Source organism: Maylandia zebra, linkage group LG5, assembly GCF_041146795.1.
Source record: "Maylandia zebra isolate NMK-2024a linkage group LG5, Mzebra_GT3a, whole genome shotgun sequence".
Taxonomy (NCBI): domain Eukaryota; kingdom Metazoa; phylum Chordata; class Actinopteri; order Cichliformes; family Cichlidae; genus Maylandia; species Maylandia zebra.
The window spans coordinates 32086186-32103235 of record NC_135171.1 but is presented as its reverse complement, the minus strand read 5'-3'; the positions used below and the strand labels follow the sequence as shown (position 1 = coordinate 32103235).

At 39.9% G+C, this 17050-nt stretch overlaps 1 protein-coding gene across 2 annotated transcripts; it reads left to right on the top strand.

Annotated features, from left to right (window-relative positions):
- Positions 1–15873, top strand: LOC101476512 (protein SSUH2 homolog). 2 transcript variants are annotated; one of them, XR_013098679.1, is made up of 14 exons: positions 1–78; positions 361–513; positions 2930–3010; positions 3079–3154; positions 3238–3367; positions 4549–4609; positions 5052–5173; positions 5421–5483; positions 5571–5647; positions 5940–6032; positions 11490–11595; positions 11936–12043; positions 12653–13112; positions 15350–15873. XR_013098679.1 is itself a non-coding variant. In XM_076884219.1 (13 exons), the coding sequence occupies exons 2-13, from the start codon at positions 486–488 to the stop codon at positions 12791–12793; spliced, it is 1086 nt and encodes a 361-aa protein (XP_076740334.1). In that variant the 5' UTR covers positions 1–78; positions 361–485; the 3' UTR covers positions 12794–15192. The 2 variants fall into 2 exon arrangements, 1 of the variants encoding a protein (XP_076740334.1); XM_076884219.1 differs by lacking the exon at positions 15350–15873 and having other exon boundaries at positions 12653–15192.
- The last annotated feature ends 1177 nt before the right edge of the window (positions 15874–17050 follow it).

The following is a 17050-nucleotide window of genomic DNA, read 5'->3' as shown; positions in this document are numbered from 1 at the left end:
TCTGGATGACTCTAACTGTAACGGATTCTGTGAGGCTGATATCAGCGTGGTTGATCTGCAGCAGAATGAACAGCTCAGGTAGGAACTGCAGCACAGGACACACCAGCAGGCTTAGGAACCATCACGACACTGACCACAGAACCCCTGCGGGCTATTCAGAGGCGCAGACGCAGGGTTCGGCTCCTGATAGTCGGCGCTGAAACGCTGTCACTTCTATTAATAAACATTCAGTGCGAAGATTAAGTCAGAATCATGTTAAACTTCAGCATTCACTAAACTGCATTCGTTTGCTTCTTCAGTATATTTTAGTTTTTAAAAGAGGAGCTCCAAACATGATCCACTTGTTTTCCTTTTTGACAGTAAACTGCCGATGAAACTCATCAAGCCACCTGAACCTTGTTTCCTGAAGAATTTGATGCAGACGTTTGCCTTTGTAGTGGACAAAAAAGAAAGAAAAGCAGAAAGAAAGTGGACTTGGGAGGAAAATGCGAATTAACAGGATCTTTCTGTTTTGTACTTTGTGCAATTTCTTTTCTGTAATTTTACACATTTATTTCTTACAATTCCAATTCCAAAGAGTCACACTGACATATTTCTATCATTAACGTCAGCAGTGTTTCGTTATCATGTAGAAAAACTAAGAGATACTATAAGACTTGCGTGCATTTCTTTTAGATTAATGCATCTCAGCTAAATGTGTAGTTAAACTTATTTCTATTGTTGGAAAGACCAGTGGTCCGACCGCTTAAATTTAAAATGGGGTGAGTGTGGCCCATGTTTTAAAATTAGTTTGCCATCCCTGCTTTAGACTTAACAAATAAGGACACATATGGATTGCTAAACTCTGAAAGAGAAAACAAGGTCAGATTTTCAGTAACTGATTTAAAAATAAGTTTAATCAACTCAGGTGAAGAAAGGGAGTGCAGACCTAATATAATGTGCTCAATTTAGGCATAATGAAAGTCAGGAAATAATCAGTGATGATAATAATAGTAATGCATGATAATAAATAATCTTTTGAGACAAAGACAAAGAAAGTTGAAATGTAAAGATTTAATTTGTTGTTTTGAGTCAAACAACTGGTACGGCTTCTATACCCTTTTCAAAATGCTGTGTTTGCATGAGTTATTGAAACCGTACTGAGGATATGGAAAATATTTCTGTTTTAGCGCATACACACTAGTAACAAGTATAAGGGCGTTGAAGAGATGGTGCAGAAAACAGCATCTGGTCAGAAAGAAAAATAACACTAACCTAGAATAGTTCACCATATTTATACAAAATTAAATAGCTGTAAATGGACAGATGCAAGGATATGGATGTTAACACTGTCATGTTGAGAGAGCTAATCAAGTTGTTTTACTAGTTTCAGTTTTTGGAGTCTTTTTTTCTAGATACTGACCTCATGCCTTCGTCTGTAATCCCTCATGTGTCAGGTTAACGTAATCATTGATTCTTGAGTTGCTGGAACGGGTGATGGAGTCCTTCAGAGTCTGTGACAAAATATTAAAGTCTGTCCGGGGCTTTAGGGGCTGTCTGCACACAACCATTATTACCCTTTTCAGAAATCAATGCAGTTTCTTGTCATATCAGTGTTTGTTTTTTGGAGATGTTTGTTAAAATTAAGAGATAAGAGAGAAAATGGTAAAAGAAACCTGAACTAAAAATGTTTACTCTAACACTGGAAATGGGGTTAGTATACTACCCCCATTATCATACTTGTCATACAACAAACATCTTTGAAACTCTTTATTGCATGAGGGGGTAGCAATGGATATCCTTGCATCTGTCCGTTGACAGCCGTTTTAAGTTTTAACAAATCTGGACAACTCTTTAAAATTTGTGGGGTTTATTTCTTCTGACCAGATGCAGCTTTCTGCACCATTGTAGTTATCACATTTTACTTTTACATTTTACATTTCACATTTACTTATCACATATCACAGAAGGTGAATCATTTCCTTCTAACTAAAACTGATTCTGAAGAATGATTTCACTAACTTATCTACACAAGTCGTTTTGTAGAGCAGCCATGGCAGAAACAAGAACTGTTCAACAGAGTATACCCTTCTGTGTATTTAGAATAGAATAGAATAGAATAGAATAGAATAGAATAGAATAGAATAATCCTTTAATTGTCCCACGAGGGGAAATTTGGTTTTGACAGCAGCCAGAAAGACACATATATAAACAAACAGTACACAGGACACAGAACAGAAACATACACAATTTTTTATTTTTTTAACACAATTTAAGTCCTCTGTCTCTCTTTCTTCATTGTCAGGTTGTCTGTCTATCTCATGTCATATCACTGCAAGTCTCAGGATTGTTTTCATGCTTCATGTTCGTGTTCATGTTCATGTTTCTGGTCACCGTTTTCGCATGCGCTGAGTTCCATGTCGATGTTTTCATATTGAGTTTAGGTTATTCCAGTTTAGGTTTTGCTTTCCTTTTCCCCCCAACTCGCCTTGCCTTGTTTTCTCTTTTGGAAATCAGCCTCAATAAAAGGCCCGGCTTTTGTTATACCTCATTCCCTCTCCTGTGTCTGCTTTTGGGTTCACACCGCAAATACACCAGCCCACCTGGCCGTGGCTAACCATAGCGTGGGCATAATCATTTTTCATTGCACCAAACATTCTTCTGTGCAGGAACAGTCTTATTCAGCTCCAGCCATTCAATTCAATTCAGTTTTATAGCACCAAATCACAACAAAAAAAACAGAAAAAAAACAATCAGGGAACCTCCTATGAGCATGCACTTTGGCTACAGTGGTAAAGAAAAAAAACCTTTTAAATGGAAGGAATAAGAAACACTCAGTGCATTATGGGAATCTCCCAGCAGCCTAGATCTTTTGCAGCATAACTAAGGGAGGATTCAGGGTCACCTGATCCGTTTGGTTGAATTTTTTGTTTCTTGTTTTTCATTCCAGCTATGTACCCACCTGTCATGGCACCCCAAGCCAACATGTTTGTCAATGTCCCAGGCTATGAAGGCACTGTGCCAGGAGGAGGTAAGAAAAGCATATAATTCCTCACATTAATGCTGTTGCTGGTACTTGAAAATTTGTCATTGATGCAGCAGGTTTCCTGCCTCCTCCCATGCCCATGGAGCCAGTAGCCCCACCCCAACCCAGCCCTGAAAATCCCGAATGGAGGTACAACATATTATCTGTGTTTCTGAGCTGCTCACCAACCAGTAGAATATTCTGGTTTAACACAGAGTTTGTGTGTATTGTAGTATCCCCTCTCTTTCTGAGGATGAGGCTCGGGAGGCATTCAAGAAATTTGTGTCATCTCATATCTGCTACAGTGAAGATCCAGTCACTCAGGGAGTCATCACCTCCATGGAGCCATTCAACACATTTAGGGTGATTAAATGTTCCACCATCACCACCATCAGTGATGCTGCGGACTGAGTTACCTCCATATCTGCCTTTACTATCTTGATCAGTCTGTTGCAGAGCTCTGGTTTGAGGTGCTTTTATCCATAGTTTTCCAAACATTTGACCAAAGGACATAATTGAATGATAATGAACTGTTGAAACATGCATAATGAATTTTTTGGTAGCACTTTCTATTACAGCTAGGTAATACAGGGGTAGTAGTAGGGTAAAAAGGGGGGAAAAGAGTGTAATAATGTGGTAATTTCCAAGCTTTTACTATGCAATTACCAAAGTAATAACCACTTAATATCTAAATAATATCATGGTAGCAAGAGTGGTTACAGTTGAGTAATATTGCTCAGAAATGTATGTAATAGGATAATGAGAACCCAAAAACTGCACATAATAATATGGAAATACAGCTCCACAATAAAGTGGAGTCACAAGGAAGAAACAAGAATGCTATAATGCAGTAATATGCGTTAAGTTATTACCCCTCAATTACCTGTGGTAGTTTCTGTGTAAAAAGCAGGAAACAGTGCTGCAAAATGCAAAACCACCTGTTTAAATTTAATAACATATTAAGAACCTATTAAAGCTAAAAAGTGTGTGATTATTATCTAAAAACAACTGTGGCAGTTTGCCTAATAAAACAGGAAATACAGCTGCAACATGCAAAAAGCATATTTAAAACACATACCTTGTAGGTTAACTAGTTAACCTGCTATTACCCCCTTATTACTGAGCTGTAATAGAAAGTGCGACCATTTTCTTCTCAAAAACTTCAGAGCTTTTAATAAGTGTCCAGAGCTGCTGAAGTAGTAGTTTGCCAGAACTTTTCATCACATCCTCAAGATTCTTGCAAGAAGCTCAAAGAATATGGAATACCCGTTCCAAGTACTGGTTTTACCACAAAATTTGTTATGCAGTAATATGATGCCCAGTTATATGGCAACAACCCGGAAATACATTGTATGGTATAATGTGCGATACTGATTGGGTTTAACAAATTATGTGTAGGATTTAATGGGAGAGACATTTCTTGCACATGATGCATAGAAACGTATGTTTCACTTTCACTCTGATGTGAAATATAGAGAAATTAGCACAGTAATGTTATCAGCAAATCCAGTTTCTCTCAGTAAAGTCTGTTTTTTGTTCCTTAGTACCGTCTGGAGACATTCACTGAGTCCAGGTCAACTGACTGGGCCCACAAACCACATGAAGGTAAACGCACATTTTCATTTTGTTAAATCAAAACCTGATGTGGAGCCATTAAAATGGTCATTTTCATTTGTTTCCTTGAGCCACCATGTTCTGTTATTATAGAGCAAGGCTGGATGCTTTTTAATCTGATGGTAGAGTTTTGTTGTTTCCTGTTACCAAACCACATTTTTCACTTTGTTCTTGACCACACTCAAAGTTTATGGCCTTGTGAGGGATTAAAAACAATAGTGTGATACTCAGAGCCTATTATGAATCAAACTCCAGAACAACTGATTAATCAATAGTGTTTTACCTGAAAGAGTTAAACCTGGAAACACTTGCTTTGGTTTTCATAACAAATGGCTCTTTTATTGATCCTTGCATAAATCTACTGACAATGCAGTAACTTACTATACTAGTAGTTTATTGACTGCCATTTTCTGTGATCTCGTGTATTTAAAAGGTGAGCTTGCTGACTTTTACACCCAGCCCGCTCCACGACCATGGGAGGTCCAGGCCACACACCCCAAACATTTCAGTGACCACACAGAGAAGATCCGGGTGCCCTACACGTCCTCCGTCAAGGTGGCTGAATAACAAAAGCTATCTGTCAAAGTGCTGGGTTACCTGCAGTTTGGTTCTGAGCTTTAAGCTTGAAGACATATATACTTAAAGAATTTTCCAGATGAATTTTGATGGATCTTTAGTTGTCCATGAGATGGTTCTACAGCTCATCTTTTCCTGAGTTTATTGAGGCTTTAAAACCATGAACACGTGAAATTTTTTTACCTTTTGCTCATTTTTAACTTTTTTTTTGTGTGTTTGTGTTTAGGAATGCCACACATGCCATGCAGCAGGTACTGAGCAATGCAAGGAGTGCAGTGGAAGTGGAAAAGTAAGGAAACTCTCAATAGTAAATAATAAGACATGAAAAGTCTGATCAAGGTACAATTAAAACATTTGCTTATTTGTGTGGTTGTAGAAAGCGTGCCCGATGTGTAATGGTGCGGCAAAGTCCGATCCAGCCTGCACTCACTGTAATGGCACAGGCAAAGACAGGTACTGAATGGTCACACAAACTGAAAATAAAACAGAAAAAATACCAGTTTTATGACTGTGCATATGCTGGGGATATACGATTAATTACAGTAACTAATTAGAAAAGGACAGATGCAAAATTTCCTAAAAATGTCTAAGCAAAGAAATACTGCAATAAGTAAAAGTTCAGTAATTTTTTAAAATAATAATAGAAGTAAAAATAAACAAATACCATATTTTTAAAAAATAAAGCAAAATCTGCAATGTCTGTAAGTAACCAAAAATAATGAGTTATGTGTCTGTGTGTGTTTAGGTGTACAAAGTGTGATGGTAGGGGGAAAAAGCAATGTGAAACCTGTAAAGGAAAATGTCAACTGCTGACTTACATTGAGCTAAAAGTGGAATGGTGAGTACAACAGCAGTTTCCTATATTTCAGTGGCTTTATCAGAGTCCTTGAAGATTGGGTTCTTCAGTGTCTTTTAGGAATCATCTGGAAAACTCAAATGGTCCTAGAGGAGGTTTCAGAAGTATATAAAAAGTTTTTATACATTTCAATTCATTTAACCTGTTTTTGGCAGATATCCATGAATTATTTCGGGCATTAAAATGGTCCATGGAGAAGTTTTAGAAGGCTTTGAAAAGTCAGCGGAAATTAGCAAGGTCCTGAGTTCAACTCCACCATCTGGTCAGGGAGTGTGAATGTTCTCTGTGGGTACTCGGTAGGGCCGGACCATATCATACTGTTCACGGTAATACCAGTATAATGTTGGGCAACGATAAGAAAATGAAATATCGCAATAGAATATGGGTAAAACGCGCATGCGCAGTGCCTTTGTTTTCATACGCACATGGCGGAAAAAGCATGGTGGCGACGAAGAATGAGAAGGGCGAAAGCGGATCGTTGAATAAAACAGATGAACCAGAACTGGTTTGTAAAAATGCTGCAGCATCAGTGATGTGGAACTGGGTTAGCTTTCGTCCGTCAGATACACAACAAAGCACTATTTTTGGTAGACCATGCTAGCTGGCCGTCGTTATTACCGTGTTTTTTGGAAAATATGGCACACTTAAAATCAATCCTTTGATTTGTCTGAAAGTCGACAGTGCCCCTTATAATCCTGTGTGCCTTATGTATGAATTCTGGTTGTGTTCACTGACCTCGAAACGATTTTATGTGGTACACAGCGCTCGAAAATCTGTCAAATGTTTCGGTATGACTAAGCTACGAACCCACACGGCTATCGCAGGCAGGCGCCTCGTGGAGTGATACGTACTGTGCTTCAACATAATATTACCGTATTATGTGTGTATAACCTCTTTTTAAGTTTTGTGGATATTATACATGGTTATGCCTATGATATGTCAGCCAATTTCCACTGGAAATGCCTTTTGGTTAAACTGTCAGCAACTAATAAAGTTGTGGAGTTGTAAAGTGTTTTGTCTAGTGTCAATTATATCGTCAGTTATATCGTTATCGCAAATTTTCAAATGTATATTGTGATAAATATTTTTGGTCATATCGCCCTGCTCTAGTACTCGGGCCTCCTCCCACATCCAAGGATTGGGGTTAGATTAACTGGTGATTATAAATTGCCCTTGGGTGTGAACGGTTGTCTCTCTGTGTTAACCCTGTGACAGACTAGCAGTCTGTCCAAGGTGTACCCCGCCTCTACACCTATGGTAGCCTGAATAGGCTCAAGCTCCGATGCAACCCTGATAAGAACAAGCAGAAGAGATATGATTGTGAAGGTTCTTGGTCATCCATGTCATCATAGTCTAAAGAAAAGACGTTTCACCTCTCATCTGAGATATGAGTTCTTTAGAAATAAGCGGAAGAGAATTAATGGTGGTTTGACAGATGCTTTGGTGCCCTCTAGTCAATATAGATCAAAATTACATGCTGCTAGTTTAAATTGAAAGCAGTAGAAACTGTTAATTGTTTAAAGCTTAAAATGTATTAAATCATGTAACGTTGTATTCAGCTGGGATGGGCTCCAGCGCCCCCCGCGACCCTGAAAAGGATAAGCGGAAGCGAATGGATGGATGGATGGAACGTTGTATTCATCAGAATCTACATTGTGGGCCATTTATATGGATACACCGTAATAACATGGGAATGGTTGGTGATATTAAAGTCCTGTTTGTGGCACATTAGTATATGTGAGGGGGCAAACTCCTCAAGATGGGTGGTGACCACGGTGGCCATTTAGAAGTCGGCCATCTTGGATACAACTTTTGTTTTTTCAATAGGAAGAGGGCCATGTGACACATCAAACTTATTGGTAATGTCACAAGAAAAACAATGGTGTGCTTGGTTTCAACGTAACTTTATTCTTTCATCAGTTATTTACAAGTTTCTCTTTGTTCACAGCCATTGACTGTCATGGTTCTGGGTCGTTTCGACCCAGCATTTTGAATTTCTTATGTTTTGGTTTATTTTTACATTATGGATTATTTTCTTATTCTCTGGTGCTTTGATCATGATTATAAATATGTCTTATTCTTGGTGAGGGATTAGTTCTTCGGTGGTGTCTCATGTTTAATATTGTTTGAGTTCCATGTGTTATATTCTTTCTGTCTGCCTCTTAGTGTCAAGTCTGCGTCTTTGTGATTTGTTTCATGTTTCCTGTTTTATTTTGATTGTCCCAGTATGTTGTCAGTGTGTTCAGTTTTACTGCTCCCCTGTCTCATTAGTCTTATTTCTCCCAGCTGTGTCTCCCTCCTGTTGCCCATTCCCTGATTACCGCCTTGCGTATATAAGCACTGTGTTTTCCTGTGTTCTCTGTTGCGTCGTACCCTCACGTTATCTGCCAGCCAGCCAGCCAATTAATTTTTGTATTAGTTTGTACTCAGTTTAGTTTCTGTTCCATTGCTCCAGCAATAAAGCTGTGTATTTTGATTTCACGTCTGCCTCCGAGTCCTGCATTTTGGGTCCTATCTAGTGATGGGCAGATGAAGCCCCATGAAGCACTGAAGCTTTTCATCCAATTGGTTCACCCCAACGCGAAGCTTCATGAAGCTTCATTTGCTCTAGCAGGACACCTACTGGACGTAAAAATAATAGCTGGCATGAATTTGAAGAGTGTGGCATTTTGCACACAGCCTGTAAATGTCAACAACAAAAGGAGTGTGTAAAACATGTATATTGTAGTGATGGCAGTATACTGTGTATATTTATAGTGGCAGTATGGGAAATGATTATTTGGAAATGCTTGAAATGGAAATGATCATTTACTGTGAGGTGAGGTGTGGTTGGGGTGTGGACAGTGGTTGTGCTTTTGTAACGTTGAGGTATGGACAGCTACACACTGCCTGTTCACATTTTATTCTGTAAAAACTAAATTTTCACTGCTTTTATGACCTTTTTAGTGTGGAGAACATAGCTAGGATTTAATGATTTAACAAATCTTTTGAATCCTTTGTCCTCCACAATGCTAAATGGCTGGGAGTCCTCGATCACCATGCTGACCAGGTCTTCATCTATTTGAGATTGTTCTCCTGAGGAAAGACAATAAAGATAAAGCACAAATATAAATATCACATACGTAACTTATAACAGTTGTATAATATTGTTATATCATTTAGTAACATTACTGCATCCTATATTATCATTGCATTTGATGGCTCACCTGGTCTTGCTCCACAATCGGTGTTCCCCTTATTCTCATGCAAAGCTCTGTAGTGCCTAAGCATGGATAAGGTGTTGTTGTTGTTATATCCCAGCTCCCTGGCACATAGAAAACACTTCACCTTGTACAAAAGTCAAGACAGCTCAACATAAATTGTATTGCACCATCAGTATCATGAAAATACATCTTCTGTAGAAATTTACATACCTTGTTGGGAGGAATAAGATCAAAATGTTCCCACACAGGGGAGGACATCCTCCTCTTCTTACCTGGCTCCATTCTCTCCTGACTTTCCTCACTCTCATAAACCTCCAAACGGTCTCCAAACTCTCACTAACCGCAACTCTCCATCAAACACCCACATTTTTGAATGAAGTCTGAGGGGTTTATATCGCTGTCATATCTCGCGGCAAAGTTCGAACCACTTCATGAACCAGTCACGTGGTACAGCCGGGCAGCGAGGCTTCGGACGTCATCATTTTCAGCTCCTCCCATAAATGAAGCAAGCCTCGATACGCGCTTCGCGGAAACGCCCCCTCCATTACTCGACACACGCTCCGAAGCCTCGATACAGAACGTCCCATCACTAGTCCTATCTCCCTGCCTGCCCGCACACAGCCATGACATTGACATGTCGAAGAGGTTAACACGTGAGGAGTGGATCGAAATTATGTTGCTGTCTGGTGAACGCAGTTAATCGGGTCATTGCAGCAGATTTCAATGCAAGACACCCTATGAGACCCCCCATCTCCCATGCTACAGTTAGCAAACTGCTTGCTAAGTTTCGTGAAACTGGTTCAGTGTTGGATTTGCCAAAATGTGGACGCAAGAAAACTGTCACTAATGAAGAAACATCAGTGGCTGTCCTAGCTTCATTCAGCAAGAGCCCACAGCGTAGCACTCGCTGCATGTCACTGGAGAGTGGCATTAGTCAAACATCCCTTCGGCGGATATTAGCTACTCACTCACGGCATCCTTACAAACTCCAGCTACTGCACCATCTCAACGAGGATGACCCAGATCGGCGCACAGAATTTGCAGGATGCGCAAAACAAAAATTGGAACAGGACCCTCAGTTCACGCAGAAGATTTTGTTCAGTGATGAGGCAAACTTTTATGTGAATGGCGAAGTTAACAAACAAAACCACCGCTATTGGTCTGACACTAACCCACATTGGATGGATCCCTCCAAGACTGTTGGAGCAACAAGTGATGGTTTGGTGTGGTATATGGGGTACAACGATAGTGGGTCCATTCTTCATCAATGCAAATGGTAAATGGCCTGTATTTGTATAGCGCTTTACTCAGTTCCTAAGGACCCCAAAGCGCTTTACACTACATTCAGTCATTCACCCATTCACACACCCATTCACACACTGGCAATGGCAAGCTACATTGTAGCCACAGCTGCCCAGGGGCGCACTGACAGAGGCGAGGATGCAAACCTCAAGGCCACTGGATATTTGAAATTGCTACATGATGATGCGTTTCCCTCTTTATGCACTGAAGCAGGCACGTTCCCTGAGTTTTTTCAGCAAGATGGTGCACCACCACATTATGGGTGCCAGGTCCGAGCATTCCTAGATGAACAGTTTCCTGTAAAGTGGATTGGTCGTCGTGGGCCAGTTGAATGGCCCCCAAGGTCTCCCGATCTGACCCCCTTAGACTTTTCTCTTTGGGGTCATCTGAAGGCAATTGTCTATGATGTGAAGATACGAGATGTGCAGCACCTGAAACTACGGATACTGGATGCCTGTGCTGGCATTTCTCCTGCGGTGTTACTATCAGTGTGTGAAGAGTGGGAGAAGAGGGTTGCATTGACAATCCAACACAATGGGCAGCACACTGAACACATTTTATAAGTGGTCAGAAACTTGTAAATAACTCATGAACGAATAAAGTTACGTTGAAACCAAGCACACCATTGTTTTTCTTGTGACATTACCAATAAGTTTGATGTGTCACATGGCCCTCTTCCTATTGAAAAAAACAAAAGTTGTATCCAAGATGGCCGACTTCTAAATAACCACCATGGTCACCACCCATCTTGAGGAGTTTGCCCCCTCACATATACTAATGTGCCACAAACAGGACTTTAATATCACCAACCATTCCCATGTTATTACAGTGTATCCATATAAATAGCCCACCCTGTAGAGTGTGTGTTACATCAGTATTATATATTTGATGGATACAGCATGAATATAGTTCATATCTGTGTGTTTGTGTTTAGGAAAAACCATGTGGAAGATCATCTGGTGGAGCAGAGCTGTGGTCTGAAGAGTGATAAGCTGCGCTCAGTAAAAGGGAAAGAGCTGTTCAAGAGCAGCCAGAACCTGGTAAACAAACACACACACACACACACACACACACACACACACACACACACACACACACACACACACACACACACACAATGTAGCTTCACTTTGAATCCTAATACCAAAATTTCATACAAAAAAAACTACATCTCAGTAGTTTCACACAGTAGTTTGGAATGTTATATTCTATGTTTGAAATGTTGAAATAATCTCCATAAATTAAACATAAAGCCACTGCAGGAACTCACCTCAGGCAGGTGTAGTTGAGATAAATGTAAAGGAAAGGTTGGGGAGAAGGAAAACACATTGCTGGGGTTAGCGGTGTGAATATTGTGAATTAAACTCTTGCTTCTCTCAGGTCTACCCACTGCTTGGGTTTAAACCGCAAGCAGTCTCTCAGGCTTCTGAGCGTCTGATCAAAGAACATCAAACTAACTATGGCAAAACCTCCAGGATTCTGCAGCAGGTAGGCCGACACACAGCTCAAGAGAGAAATTAGGAACAATCTTCTCCAGTAGTGGAGGGAAAGAAAACAGCTATCCTTGTTCCATCAGCAGCTAATTCTAGTTGAAATATAATTGATTCGAGCTGAAATTCCATTATTTGTAGTTGAAGCAGCAAGGAAAACGTGCAAAGTTTACTTTAGACTTCTGTTTTGAGTCTATGGGCTATAGTGTAGTCACCCCCAGTGGCCAGCCTGTGCTGGTGTGCCTGTGTTAATCTGCAATTTATTGCTTTGCTCTGCAAATTATTTAACTTAACTGATTCCTCAGTTAGTCAATAGAAAAATCAATAGACTGTTCAATTACTAAAGTTATCAACTGCTACAGAAGCTCGAGGGATAAGGTGACCTATAAAGATAACTAAAGCCATCTTGAATGATTTGATGGTGGTTGAAGAGTTAGCTGTTATATAAACACTCAAAAGGGGAATTAATTGTTGGAATTTTTGTTAAAGAAAAGGACATAAAGGTTTGAAGTCAATGCTAAGCTAAAGTATTCTGACTCAAGCTGACCCCCTCTGATGCTGTTGAAAGTTTTCCTTTAATATGAATCCCCATCTCTCTCTCTTTCAGAGGCAGGCGGTCGAGCTGATCCCCATCACTCAGGTGAACTACAAGTGGAAAGACAAGAGCTACGTCTACTACGTGTACGGCAACGAGCGCAAAGCCAGTGCTGATGACTACCCAGAGACCTGCTGCTGCGTCATCCTGTAGACCACAGGTGTCTGGTGTCCTGCAAGTTTTAGTGAGTCCTTGATCCAACACAGCTGATTTAAAGGCTAAATTACCTCTTCAACATGTGTTGAAGTTCTCCAGAGGTCTGGTAATGAACTAATCATTTGATTCAGGTGTGTTGACCCAGGGTGAGATCTAAAACCTGCAGGACACTGACCCTCGAGGCCTGGAGTTTGACACCCCTGCTGTAGACTGACAAATGCACACAGCTGAAAGCAATTAAACATGTACTCATTCTTCTCTTTTTTTAACATCAGTCTTCCTTCTTCCATATATCATGAGGATTTCATTTATTAGGGTAAGAAAAGCAAACCATACCTGTGTTTAAAAAAATAACAGTATCTAGTATTCTGTTCAACATTTTCTTAAAATAAAAATAAATAAAATAAAAAATAAAAACACTATACTGTGGAGGTATCAAAGGATGACACGAGAGATCCCAATATTTTACTCCAATTTTAATCTCGGCTTCTCACAACTGAACACTCAAGGTGCCAAAAACCAAACCCTCTCACTTCCAAGCCATCACACGTTTCTTGACATGGTAGAGCCATTTGTGTATCGCAACCAATTTAACACAGCGCTTGTTGTTCTGTGCCTAAAAACTGCGTCATATTGAAAAATTCATTAAAAATCATGCTTGACAATTGACATGACTTTCTCAATGGATTCCTCTTTTTTGGAAACCTGGGCTAAATTTGTGTGCATCTCATTCCACTGCATAAATCTAGAGAAGAATATTTCTGGTCAAATTCAGCATGCTCAATGGAATATAACACTACATAAAATTTTTATTAAAAATCATCTCTGATCGTTGACATGAAATTGTCAGTTGAATACTTCTCTGGGTTACCTTCTCTACATGTGTGCCAACTTTCATCACAAAATGCTGCAAGATTCCAGCGAATATTTCTACTCAAATTCAACAAGGTTATTTTAATCAACAAAAATTACAAAATAAAATAATTTTTGATAGTTGACAGGAAATTCTCCACAAATTCTTCTTCCCTGCAACTCACACTACATGTCTGCAAAGTTTCACCTCCAGCCACTGCAACTCTTTTTTTTTTGCCTTTATTGGGCTTAAAGGCAAAAACCACTTTCCTTGGTGGTGTTGATCCCCCCAATTCTGGAAGTCTGGATTGGCTGTCTGTTTAAAAAGTCCTAAACCCTGATCCTATCAGTCAGTGCAGAGCTTAGATGAAGCCGATGTGTGAGGGGACTTTCCCAGTTGTAACTGCCTCAAAAGCCCAATAGGGCTACTTCCTCTGATACACACCAAAGTGTGAGTAGACTTGCAGGCCCAGCAGCTCCCCTGTAGCTCAGTGCCTTGGACAACTGAGCCCTACGAATCTTTTAGTTTTAAAGGGTTGTAGTAAGAACACGTCACACATTTTTATGGTTTTATAACATTAGAATCCTATTTTACAATTTCTTTGTGAATTTGGGGTATTGTGATTCATTGTATTTTTGAGCATGATAGTTTCCTTTAGGGTTTATTATAGCCTCTGTCTCTGTTTATATTGGAGTGTTTATTTATGTCAGGGGTGGGAGAACTCCAGGCCTCAAGGGCCGGTGTCCTGCAGGTTTTAAATGTGTCCTTGATCCAACACAACTGATTTAAATGACTAAGTTACTTCCTAAACATGTCTTGAAGTGCTCCAGAGGACTTAATGAAATAATCATTTGATTCAGGTGTGTTGACCCAGTGTCATATCTAAAACCTGCAGGACATCAGCCCTTGAGGCCTGGAGTTCCCCACCCCTGGTTTATGTAATATCTAGTTATCTTCCTTTGTGATAACTTTCTGTTTCTAAGTCATGTCCCTGTGTCTGCTTTCTCCAAATGATATTCTGTTTTTCCCATTTAGTTGTGCCCTTTCTTCTCATTCAGCTATATCTCCTTTCCTGTTTTCAGCATGTCTGTGTGTTTTTGTTAGTTTCTCTTAGCTGTTGATATAATACGGACTCTATTATTAAATGAAAAGAACAAATTAGAATACACCACTGAAACGTTCTGCTGATGTTTTTAAAGTTTCCATGTTACCAGGCTGTAGAGGGCTCTGAATATTTAAACCGTTTCAGATCCATTACACTCACAGTCTTATGTTAAAATTTCAAAGGACAGCATTATATTTTTGATATTAAAAGTAACTCTGGGCCTCTGTGGAGTGTGCAGATGATCTCATCGCTGTCCAAAAATGGATAAAAAAACAAACAAACATAAGGAGTGCCGAATCCTTCAATAATACAGACTATTAGCGTAACAGGTGTGTAGCATCGCTAACTAGCTAGCAACAAGCCTCCAACACAGTGCGTATGCTAGCGGCTAATCTAGCAAACAAATTAACTGCTACACACCTGTTACTCTATTAGTCTAATACTGTTCTTTGATTTTAACATTTAAGACTGTGAGTGTAATGGATTTTAAACGGTTTAAATATTCAGAGCCGTCTACTGTGTATGTGTAAACTTTAAAAACAGCAGCAGGTTTCAGTAGTGTAGTCTAATTATAGAATCCATATTGTATCAACAGCTACATTCATCCTGGGGAGAAACTAATGAGGGAGACCATAAGGACTAAGCTGGGTTTCCTGGGTCCAGAGGTTTGGAGAAACTTTTTCCCGTTCTTTCATCACAGCTGTCCTGTGCCAGATGTTCTGTTGACCCACTGAGAGACTTCAATTAAGAAACACCAGGAAGACTGAAGCTCATGGCATTGATCAAGTAGGACTCATGATCTCCACCAGCAGTTCTCTCAGAGCTCCACCGCAGGCCCACCCCAGAAGATGGATACACCCAGCATTTTATGAACTCTTTGATGGAGACCTTTGGTTTGTGTAATGTTATAAATACTCGGATACTCCCCAGTGGGTCCGGGCTTTTACATAAAGATATTATATTCAGTCCTGTAGAACGTTACACATTTAAAAATATATTATCCTCTCTGGGTACTCTAGTATGAATAACTCTGAATTACTTTATGGTGAATAACACACTATCTGCAAAAAACTGTGAAAGAATTCCAGATCACAAGTTTGTAGTTCGACATACAAGTGGTGACCTTTGACCTTCATCAGGTTTTATTTAATCATGTCAGAGAAAATCAAATATGTTCTTCATGTAGCTGAGTACATCAAGTGTTTAAAACGGAAGCTGTGCAGGTCTGAGATCAGCAGCTCTCTGAAACACCAAACCGGTCCTGTTAATGCTGATATATATAGTGACACAGTTACAGGGGTGAGTAATCCTTTTGACTTTTTGTCTTTAACTTTAAAACAGCTGCAGCTTTCACTGACAGCACATGTGGTACTTTAACCTTTGTACTGTTTTCATCAGTTAATTTTGCAGTTAACATGTGAACATGCTGGATGATCTGTCTGCTGTCACTGGTTGGTGCTGAGGTCTGAATCTGAGGGCAGCTCCTGTAATCACAACGAGAACAGAATCATCACAAACTGAAATATAAAGTTTATTTCTCAAAGTTCTGCACAGGAGCTGAAGCAGAATGCAGCCTGTTGCATTTACAGTATAATGCTTGTAATAAAAGTACACTAACGGTAATTAGTGACTGAGCAACCTGGGGCGTTTCTCTTGATTTCTTTAGTCAGGGTAAATTCATTCACCTGCACGGATTAGCTAAACGAACTTTTCAAAACAAGTTTCCCCGACAACCGAGTGCTCATCTTAGCTAGCTAGGTCTCAGGACCTAGCTAAGGACGGTATTAATGGATTAGCTTATAAACACGTTTAACTTACCGAAAAAGTGCACCGGGGCCTCGGGTCCTTTTGTCGGGTAGTCCAGTTTACTGAAGAACACCTCAGGCTGTCCATGGCGTTATTTTTCTGCCACTATTCTGAGCGCACTTAAAAAAATTGCAGGCGCTTAATTTTTTTTTACGTGCGCTCAGAATAGTGGCACAAAAATAACGCCATAGCTGTCAAGTTAAAACAGTCGGTCGTGGTTTTGTAACGTAAACGCTGGCCCTCTCTCTCCTACGCTCTATCTGCTATTCCCGAACAGAGATATACAAGTCTCTCCGTGACTGCAGCTGCCAGTCAAAGCTGTTATGATGACGTTACGCCCCAATTTAACATCACCGTGGTAGGAGTTTGAATCAAACTTATGGGAAAGGAGACCCCTTGGACATAAATCAGCGTGATGAGAATTATTGATAACAAAAGAAAGAATCTTTGGAAAAAATGTATCTGAGGAGAATTAATTTATTTTAGTCTG

Coding starts and splice junctions, on each gene's coding strand:
- LOC101476512 (XM_076884219.1), top strand. CDS start 486: ATGCGAATTAACAGGATCTTTCTGTTTT. Junction 3,368..4,548: donor AGCCATTCAACACATTTAGG/GTGATTAAATGT, acceptor TTTGTTCCTTAG/TACCGTCTGGAGACATTCAC. Junction 6,033..11,489: donor ATTGAGCTAAAAGTGGAATG/GTGAGTACAACA, acceptor GTTTGTGTTTAG/GAAAAACCATGTGGAAGATC.